Here is a 10,447-nt window from a genome sequence, read left to right as displayed (position 1 = left end):
CGGTTGGGCTCAAAGGTGTAGAGTGGGATGAGAATGAGAGTGATTGTGTAGCTAAAGACAGTGGACTCATCAGCTTCACGCATGGGAGATGTTCCAACTCTGTGGTGCTACTGGACTAGAGGGAACGCTGCAAAGCAAGGGAAGGGGGAGATGGGGACGAGTGCGCAGATGGAGCAATGGCGGGGGGCAAATCTTTGAGGACGCAACGATGGCGACACCATGGTTCCTTTTTCTTTTAAATTCACAGATTCCATCGAATCTGAACGACTGATTGATTCCCTTTCTACTTTCGACCCAGTAGGGCACCATGAAACATCCAAAACATCACGTATTGAGTTTCTAGAAAAAACATCATAATGTAACACAAAATCAAGAAAATATTACTCCAAGTTGTATGGACGAGTGAAATGATCTCATTACATTCTTTTTTTTTTTTTTTGGGTGCAAAAATCACAATGGTGAGTGGATTATATTGAAAGATCCAAAAACTTATAACGTTTTGCCATGCTTGTCACGAGCCATGACCACTTCACCAGCTCATAGATACATCGGCTGATGAGGAAGCCACCCCATGACCATAGATGAGCCCATACTTTCACCTTTGCATGTCCGTTAGTACGATGCCTAGGGTCCTATTCCACCCCTCTAAGTTTCTTTGCTTTCCAATGGTGATGATCGTTACCTTGCTTTCTTGGATTATCTTCGTGAACTTTGCTACTTCCAGAGAGTTGTCGAAGATCTGACATTTCTTTTTCTTCCAAATGTGTTTAAAATAGCAGCACCTCACGATTTGTGTAGCAATGAGCAATGTCCGACTCTTGAACATCTTTCCTCCCAAGAAGAGATTTTCTTGAAGAATCCTATTTTACAAGTTTTTTGGACCCATTTGCAAATCTTGCCTACAAGACCACAAATCGACGGACACTCCTTAAACATGTAAGAGATCTTCACAAGACATTCTACATTGCGAGCATCTATATAGACCAATCCCCCTGGCAAGGACCGTCACTCCAGTTGGCATTGCTCCCCATAACACCTCTCATAAAAAAAACCTTCATCCCATGCAGCCATTGAGGGCACCATATGTTCTTCATGATTGTCTTCCATCTCGACCTTGACCAATTTTTGCCCCACTGCTTATTAAGCGGGGAGAACCAATCCTATGATTGCATGAGGGCGAGATACACATTCTTAGTTTGGGGTTTTAAAAAATGTCACTCGAGCTTGGACTCACAGTCAAGTAAATACCACCTATTGAGCCATTCAAGAGCTCTACTGGTCAAAAATCTTTCTGACCCATTGAGGCTAAGTTTGACGGACAATTGATCTATTCCTTTCCAACATCCTATGTTGTACCGACAACTGACATATATGCCTAATACCTTTGTTTTCAACCTTTCTGGCCACTTCCCTCCAAAAAGGGGTGAGAAGGACGTCTCCAGCCTGGGAGAACTAAGGGGACCATTGATATATAGAGCTGTGGAATTATCTCGACATCTTTCCCCATTCCAGAGACATCACTGCCCTATTTCATTTTTGAGTAAGCTCGCCTGCCATACCCCCAAGTTTCAGGACGGCCCATTACGGGGCCATCAACTTATCGTGCACCTCGAGCCCTTTCCATTGGCCACCTCGCGAGGGTATTCTGGAGTTGTTCATCATATCCTTTGCCATAATATCCCATGCCTCATCTTGCTTCATGAGGGCTAGCACAAACTTGGCACATTGAGCCTCCACGTGAGTGCTAGGGTTGAGGATCCCAAGCCCACCCTGCTCTACAGGTCTCGCGACCATCTGCCATTTCGCCCACTTCCAAGGCGTTGCGTCTTTGGTGTTGTTCTTCCAAAGAAATCTCTTTACTAGTTTCAAAAACTCTTTCCAGTTGCATTTAGCTAGCTTAAGCAATGGACCATTGAAGGCTATATATGGAAGCATAAACGAATTGATAGCATTCACTCTGCTCGAGAAGGAGCGAAGCACACACTCCCATCTTCGCATCTTAATCTTGATTTTCTCCATAACCCATAGGAACCTCTGCTTGTGAGGTATGTCCACCCCCAGAGGGGCTCTTAGATGCTGGAATATCTTCTCTTTGGACACCATCTCCCTGGTCCACAAAGACGGATCAAACGAGTCGTTCTCGGATAGAGAGACCAATCTCGATTTTTCAATACTACACTTTGACCCTGAGGCTAGGGCAAACGTTTGCACAATTATCAGAGCCTTCCCGATAACCTCAAGGAAAGCCTTGAGAAATATCAAGGAATTGTCCGCAAAAAGTTTTGCCAAAAGTTGGTCGTTATTAGGCAAAGCCAATCATTGAATCTCTCCTTTAGCAGCACATCTTCAAGTAATGTAACCAGAGGGTGAGATCCAATGGCGATCATTAGAGGGGCAAGTGGGCATCCTTGTTTTATTGATCTCTTAACCTCAAAAGCACCCATAATTCTCTCATTGAACAGAAGCTCTGATTGGCTACCAACACCAAGGGTGCTGACCATGCGGCACCTACGTGGCCCAAAGCCTAATGACTTCATGAAATCTTCAATGAAAGACCATGTTATCTTGTTGTAGGCTTTATCAAGATCAAATTGAAGCAAGATACACTCTTGTTTAGTGAAAGCGGCGTATTCAATGCCGACCATTGCTGCCAAAATGTTGTCATAGATAGACCTTCCCTTGAAGAATCCATGCTAGTGGAGGGTGAGGACTTTGTTGGGGGGGGGGGGGGGGGGGGGGGGGGGGGGAGCCTGAGAGCTACAATTTTGGCGACAATTTTATAAGCTACAGACATCATCTTTATGAGGCACCAATGCTTAAGTTGGGAGCAAAAGATTTGCTTGGGGATAGGCTTAATGAGGCCACTTTTGATGCTTAGGTCCATGATCCCATCACTGAGGACTTGATAAACCATTATCGTGATGGGATACTTAAAATCCTCCCAAAATTCCATGAAAAACTCAGTAGTCAACCCGTCCCAACCAGGAGATCTTTATTTGCCCAGAGCATGCACTGCAAGAGAGCATTAATCCTTGGTAAATTCCTTCTCCATAAGGTTGGCTTCAGAGTGGGATACCGTTCTTTTGACGCTTCCAAGGAGAGTCAATATGGTGTCATCTATTGTAGGGGAACGGGCCTATGATCTGTCATAGGTAGTTGAGCATTAAGACATCCATTTCATCAAGATTATTAGTATCATTTCCATTCTCATTTGTGAGCATGTGGATTAGGCCCTAACTTCTTTTGACTTTGAGGGCCCTATAGAAGTGTGTACAGTCGGCCTCCTCTGACTAGAGAAAGGTTTCTCTAGAAAGGATTCTGGCCTTCCTCACCTCCTCTAGCTGGAGATCAGTTAATTTTGATTTAGCTTCTAGCCATCTACTGTGTTCCACCTCTGAAGCAAAGCCTTCCTATTTTTGGGTGGTTAAGATCTCAACTTCGTCAGTAAATTGAGTGAGGCATACCTCTTGGTTTTTTTTCTTCTAGGACCTACAGTTTTAATGGCTTTTTGAATATTGTTGGCAAAAATATCTCCGGCCCTTGGGCTTCCTCAGTCCACATCTTTCGAAAGCTTGCTTAGAGCTTTGAGGGTCAGGCTTCTGAAGAGAGGGTCTTTGAATAGGTGGTCCCCTGTTGAGAGTAGCTTTTTAGACCCTTGAGGGCAATGATATGCTCCTTTGCTTTTTTCAATTTTATGCTTAACGGAAGGTGATCTGAAAGGCACTATGAAGTTATCACCTTCATTTCTAGCCAAGAAGGAAGTCAATCAGCCTGATGAGAACAATACCAGTGGTCCAGTCGGGAAGTCGTACCGGCATGCTACAAGCTAGTGGATGTGAACCTCGGCATGCTGCCCCATGGACCATCTCCCACATGTCCACCAATGCCCACTTCTCACAGAGGCCTAGCCATTTGGATCTTTCAGATTTAGCTAACATGCTCATTGTGCTAGTTCTGTCCTTTCTTTTCTTCCCCCCCCCCCCCATATTAAAATCACCTACCAAGAGCCATTCTCCTTCAACATGGAAGCATGATCATCCCATTTAATCCTTATACCCAGAGATCTCCCAGAGGGATGATTGAATACCAACTTTGGTTCAAGATCCCTATCCATAGTAAAGAGGATGCCACTGACTCTATCAGCTTCCTCTCCATAGAACAACAACTTCTTCCCCAATCCTTGTTTTCTTTTGCTACGAGCATCCAAATGATGTTCTTGGATGGCCCAACAATTCATTTCCTTATCTTTTCCAACTTCCTCCCAGAAGAGGGTGTGCTTCTTCCGGGTCCTCAATCCTTTCACGTTCCACGATTGGATAGCTAGAGCTTCCATCATTGGGAGAGAGGGGCGAATTACTCAACATCTGATCCATGTATTGTTTTAGCATCCTTGAATCTAGGAGAGTCGGGAGGCTCTCCAAAAACTCGAGGTTCCTTCACCTGAAGCGCTTCAAAGGGATTGTGGAGGGGTAGGACACATGTCCCTCCCTTTAGTTGAGTTGGGGGGGGGGGGGGGGGTCGAGGGGAGAGGAGACTATTTCTTTAAAGGTTCAACAACCTTCAATGCTACGGATTCTCTTGCCATTGCCTTCACCCTTTTTATCCTCTTCGGTCCTGGGACTTGTACAATCAACAAAGTTGTTACTATCAGCAGTTTAGGTGTAGAGGCATGAAAAACAATCGGATTATCCTTGTCCGGGCCATCAAGGATTTGCAGTGTGAGGCCCCGCTTTTCCATAGACTTATCCTACAATTTTGTGGCTTCATTATCACATATCATCACCTCTTTTTCCTCCCCTACTCCTGTCCCTATGTTACCCTTCACTTGTTTCTCCTTCTCATTAGATTCTTAGTTGCTCGATTGAAGAAGGTATTGAGAGCCCTACAAAGGTGGTCATGCCCAACATAAGAGTGGCTCAAGAGGCAAGACTTCAACAAGGAACCTACAAAGGTGGTCATGCCCACCTTAAGAGTGGCTCAAGAGTCAAGACTCCAACAAGGAACCTTTAAATGCCGAGAATGTTCATTTGGAAAGTTTTCTGAGGGGTGAACTTAAAGGCAAGTTCACTTTCACGCGTATTTTTAGGCATCCTTGGTACTATTCTCAATTGATAATATTCAATCTAGCTATGCTTAGAGGGCTTCAAGAGCTCATGTGTCCATACCCCCTCCCCCCCCCCCCCCCTTCCCCCCCACCCCAGTAGGAGGGTTGAAGAAGGGGTCGTGGTTTGACTCCAATCTCTTTAGCCCCACGGCCACCAAGGTTAGAGAGATTGTAAACCCTCTATGATGATATCTCTCAGGGCTTATGCATGATGAATTTAGAAATTAACATTCACAACAAAAGATCCAAAATTGTGGGTATATTTCTTTGCTATGACTTTTCGAGGTTTGCAAAAGTTTGGGGATATTGGCACCTAGGAATGGCATTCCTTAGCACATGCAACTGCATTTGCTTTTTTATGATTGGGATGCTCCAACTTTTTGGCGTGCCCCAAAGGGGTAATGCCTTAGTGATGCCTTCCCTTTTTGCCAATGAAAAAGAGGAGGTTTATCTTTAAAAAATTCATTACATTTTCATTGGTGCATAAAGTTGATGGTCATTTATTTCATTGGTTAGATGGATAGGAATCTTAAGAAAAAGCAATCAATAGATCTTTTTAGTGAATAATATCTTGATGATATCTACACTATCTATCTATTAATGAGATTGAAATTTTGTAGAAACATTGGAACATGTGCTTCATCCCTCCATGAGAGAGAGAGAGAGAGAGGTGCTTACATTGAAACGGAAGAAGCTGCAAGTATGCCCACCTTGTAGCTAGATATGGCTCCTTAGTGATAGAGAGAATCAGATGTTGGTGCTCATACTAAAGGTTCTCCCCCCCCCCCCCCCCCCCCCTCCTCTTCTCTCTCTCTCTCTCTCTCTCTCTCTCACTCCACCTGAAGTTTCCTTTGATGACATAGATACTACTATTGCAGTCGACACCAAGCTACATTGTGGAGAAAATTTGGGCTCTTCTTGCTTTGTGGAGATTGGCTGCAATTGTTCATATCACACGCGCATACATGCAGACTCTCATCAGTACTACCTATGGTGCTATGCTGATATGGGTTCATGTTTTATGCTTCACCTAGTTTAGTGTGGAGGCACAAAGTCAAGGCCCAGCTCTGCACAACATCGTGTTTCTATGGCCAAGAAGGCGTTGGAGGGTGCGAGACAGAGTGGAGGGCATTTTCAAAGCCTGTTCAAGGAGGGATTAACTACGCGTGCATGCACACATAGCTACAAGAGGGCCAACAATGGAAAGAGGGTGCTGTGGGCAAGTATAAGCGTGCGCACGTGCCCACACACACACACACACACATAGAGAATGAGATAGAGAGAGATGGTGCGGGCCACCTGCTACGCAATCATCCTCGCCATTCTTCTGCCTCCTCTATGCATCTCCTTCAGATATGGATGCTGAGTACAATCATCTCTCCCTAATACACATTCTCTATACCTCATTTACACCATTTTTAAGCGTACCAATATTGATCCCCATCTGCCTTTTTTTTCTTTTCTTTTGCAGTCCGAATTTTGGATATGCTTGCTGCTCACCATCCTCGGCTACATCCTGGGCATCGTTTATGCTCACTATGTGCTTGTTTGATAACACCCCCCCCCCCCCCCCCCCCCCCCCCCCCCCCGCCCGCGTCTTTCTTCAATCAGTCCAATGTATTTATGTATCGATTCCCTTGTGTACAGAGCCTTCTTGTAACTCAATAAATACCTTTATCACGTCCCAATCCTTTATATTTTCCGCTCATTGTTTTTGAGGATCCCAATCTTCATATTTGAGCCTGCATGTAGTGAGAGGAAGCGGGGAGAAAGATCCATTCCATGCATCTAATGCTCAAATTGTGCTATCCTTCATCTAAATGAATTAGGAGGTAAAGTGACTACATCTAAGATGTTTTGTCCCCTGCCAATTTTGGCTTTGGGCTTCATTAAAGGGAATCCAAAGAGATTCCCCTCAGTTTGAAGGAAAAGTTGGGAAGAGAAAGTGGAGGAGAGAGAACGGACAGGTGTAAAGGTGGGAGAAGAGAGAAGGATAGATTTTCTCTGCCGTAGAAAAAATTAGAGGATGCCGCATGGAGGAGGGATTCTCTTTAAAGTGTAGGACCCTGGTATAGGCCTGCATGTGCAGGGGACGGTTGCGCATCGAGGGCACGAGCTGAAGGGTATGAGAGAGTAAAGCAAACCATGACTATAGTGCACGGAGGGTTGCAGATGAAGGGTGTGCGGCAGAGAGTAGATGCAACCGTGGATGCAGTCGATTGAGAAGCTGCAAAGACTCTCTCTCTCTCTCTCTCTCTCTCTTTGATCGTCCTCATTTGTGAAGACAATAGATTATCGATACAACACACGGCAGAGGCTCCCATAGCTTTGATTGGAAGCCCGTTAATTTCATGCAGGTAGGAGAATCCATCGCCATATTACTTAGGGTGATGACGGTTGGGCTTGGAGGTGTAGAGTGGGATGAGAATGAGATTGATTGGGTAGCTAAAGAGAATGGACTCATCAGCTTCACGCATGGGAGATGTTCCAACTCTGTGGTGCTGATGGACTAGAGGGAACGCTGCAAAGCAAGGGTAGGGGGAGATGGGGACGAGTGCGCAGATGGAGCAATGGCGGGGGGCAGTTCTTTGAGGACGCAACGATGGCGACAGCATGGTTCCTTTTTCTTTTAAATTCACAGATTCCATCGAATCTGAACGACTAATTGATTCCCTTTCTACTTTCGACCCAGTAGTAGTACCATGAAACATTTATTCATCTTGTCCATATAACGTATTCTCCTCTTGAAATGAAGACAACATTTTACATTCAAAATCTAACAAAAGAGGTAGCAAGAGTCATAGCTCCTATTGCTTGAAACTAGCCAGGTCTTCAACATGCCAAAATGGTTGTGAATAAAAACCCCGTCTAGAGTCACAAACAAACACTTAACACCTACCTACCTAAAAGGAATTACTAATAGTGGGTTTGTCAGAGACTGGAGACCAAAAGTAAGCCAAACCTAGTGCCCCAGCCTACCCAATTGCCTAGAAAGACCTTGTGTCTAGGGTGTCTGTGTTGATGGTTTGAAGATACTATTTATACATAAAAGAACATCATGATCAAAAGGCAATCAGCTTTAGACAACAAGAAGGTAATTGCACATAAACTTTCCTTCATTTGAATAATTTATATACAATATGGTCAAAATGAAGCATCGTTCAAGTTATCCTATATGTTAGGATAGACGATGAAACTATGGATGAAACCGGTCTTCATCTTTGCGGTCAGATTGTAGAAAACCTAATCCTCTTTAAGAAAAGATAGAGCTCTCACCTTTATGGTGTCTAGGGGTTGGAAATAGCTGGCCACCACTTCCTCTCAATGCAAAGCTTTGGGCAAGTCACCATAGCAATCAACTAGAGACAAGAAGCAAAGCACCAAGAAGTCAAACAATTTCCCAAATGGATGCAACACTTAGGAAAGAAATCCAATTGATAGATCTAGGGAGGGAGAGTAGTGTGGGGTACTACATTGGTAGCCTTGTGTAGTGATGGCATGGAAGTGAGAAGACCATGTGATGCATCTTATGAGCTCGAAGCACAGAAGACAAAGTTTTGTTCCACACTGGGGTTGGAGAGAGAGAGAGAGAGAGAGAGAGAGAGAGAGATACTAAATAGGCAGATAAAGCCAATACAGCTCCCATGAGGTAGAGGGAAATCCCACATTATTATGAAAATTTAGAGGAAATCAGTAGAGTTACAAGTATGTTGAGAGCAAATATCCTCACAGGGGTCACTTTTACTACATACAATATTTTTTGATGTTTGTTTGAGCGCGGTTCGCTCATGTACATTGAGGGACACCGCTTATTGTACTACATGTAGAGCCATTTTTGGCTATTTTGGTAGTTTTTCCCGACCATTTTTTAGACTCGGACCGGAAGAGCTTTTTCTAAGACTGTGGCTAGTCCTTTTGTGTCTGCATTAACCTTTGGAGGGTCGATAGCGAGAGGTTTGCTATTATCGAATGTTGAGATACCTTCAGTGATACAGGTAGCTGGAGTTCCCTTTACGGTACCCTCGCCATAGGACATGTATTTGGGCGGTTTTTTGTGCTTTTGATGCCAAGTTGACAGTCACATAGCAATGTTTTTCAGCAGTTGATGACCAGTGGTTCTTTTTTGAGCAGTTTATGCATTTTTTGAGGTTTTTGACTCTTTAAACAAAGGAGGCTCTGCCATATTTATCCTGCGAGTCCGTTTTATGCGTTCTTGGCACTTCTAGCTGTTCATACTGAGTGATTATACTACATTTTGGTTTAGTTTTTGCTCCTATTCTAGGGAAAATTGTGCCAAAATTGTCCCAAGCAATTCGCCTTAAAGTTTTTGGCTACATTCTCTGAATCATGGCTACAGTGGTGCTTCTGAAAGATAAGAGTACTACATCAAAAATTTTGATGGCTCAAACTTTGTCATTTGGCGGCAGCGTGTTTTGATCAACAAAGGCTTGTGAGTACCCTTGTGTGCAAAAAGAGAGAATGTGTACACTTATGGTGAGTGGGATGACTTGAATGAGCGTGCTATGGCGACCATCACCTACACATTGGCGAATCCATTTACTTTACCATAATGGATAAGACCAATGTCAAAGATTTGTGAGATGCTCTATGTGAGGCTTTGGATGGCAGCAATGCCTCGAACAAGGTTTTCTTAAAGAAGAAATTGATGTGCATGAACATGAAAGAAGGGAGTAATTTTAGTTCTCATTTGAACGAGTTCAATAATGTGTTTTCACAGCTTACTTCAAAAGGCCCCAATTTCGATGATGAAATGAAGGCCATTTTCTTGCTATGTTCGCTACCATCGTCATGGAATAATTTTGACACATCCATAAGAAATTATGCACCCAATGGCAAGCTAGATTTCAGTAGTGTTGCTGTTGCGTTGCTCACTGAGGAGATTCAACGTCAATCACTTGATGCGGGTGGGCATGGTGATGCATATGTGGCTAGTGGCAATCATGACAAGAAAAAGCAGTGTGGTCGTAGCCGTGGTCGTTCGTAGGATCGCACGCAAGGTCATATCAAGAGTCACGGCAAAGACTTACAAAAGGTAGAGTGTTACCACTGCCATAAAAAGGGACACTTGAAGAAAAATTGTCGCACAATGCAGCGTGACAAGGGCAAGGAAAAAGCAAAGTCTCGCAAACCTAAAAGCAATGTAAAAATTGAAGAGCTTAATGTGGTTGAGTATCCAGCCATTGAGACAGTCTTTGATGTGCCAAATGATGGGTTGATTTTCACATTGGATTTGAGTTCTGATGCAATGTTAGCTCATGATGAGTGTTATGCGCAGAATTGGATTGTGGACTCATGTGCTAGCTTCCATGTGACTCGTCACAA

The 10,447-nt window shown here is 43.9% G+C and overlaps 1 protein-coding gene across 1 annotated transcript; it reads left to right on the top strand.

Annotated features, from left to right (window-relative positions):
* The first annotated feature begins 5,882 nt into the window (after positions 1-5,882).
* On the top strand, positions 5,883-10,084 carry LOC147428392 (uncharacterized). The gene is made up of 3 exons (XM_086497395.1): positions 5,883-6,470; positions 6,576-6,629; positions 7,466-10,084. Exons 1-3 carry the CDS (start codon positions 6,443-6,445, stop codon positions 7,615-7,617), a joined length of 234 nt encoding a protein of 77 aa, XP_086353521.1. The 5' UTR covers positions 5,883-6,442; the 3' UTR covers positions 7,618-10,084.
* Positions 10,085-10,447: the final 363 nt, after the last annotated feature.

Source organism: Adiantum capillus-veneris, chromosome 23 (genome assembly GCF_014529385.1).
Source record: "Adiantum capillus-veneris isolate H3 chromosome 23, ASM1452938v2, whole genome shotgun sequence".
Lineage (NCBI taxonomy): Eukaryota > Viridiplantae > Streptophyta > Polypodiopsida > Polypodiales > Pteridaceae > Adiantum > Adiantum capillus-veneris.
This window is presented reverse-complemented; position numbering and strand designations above follow the sequence as displayed.

Excerpts from the sequence above, each read along its gene's own strand:
- LOC147428392 (XM_086497395.1), top strand. The coding sequence starts at position 6,443 with ATGCATCTCCTTCAGATATGGATGCTGA. Across the intron at positions 6,471-6,575 it reads CCTTCAGATATGGATGCTGA|TCCGAATTTTGGATATGCTT; the intron begins GTACAATCATCT and ends TTTCTTTTGCAG. Across the intron at positions 6,630-7,465 it reads TCGGCTACATCCTGGGCATC|GAGAATCCATCGCCATATTA; the intron begins GTTTATGCTCAC and ends TCATGCAGGTAG.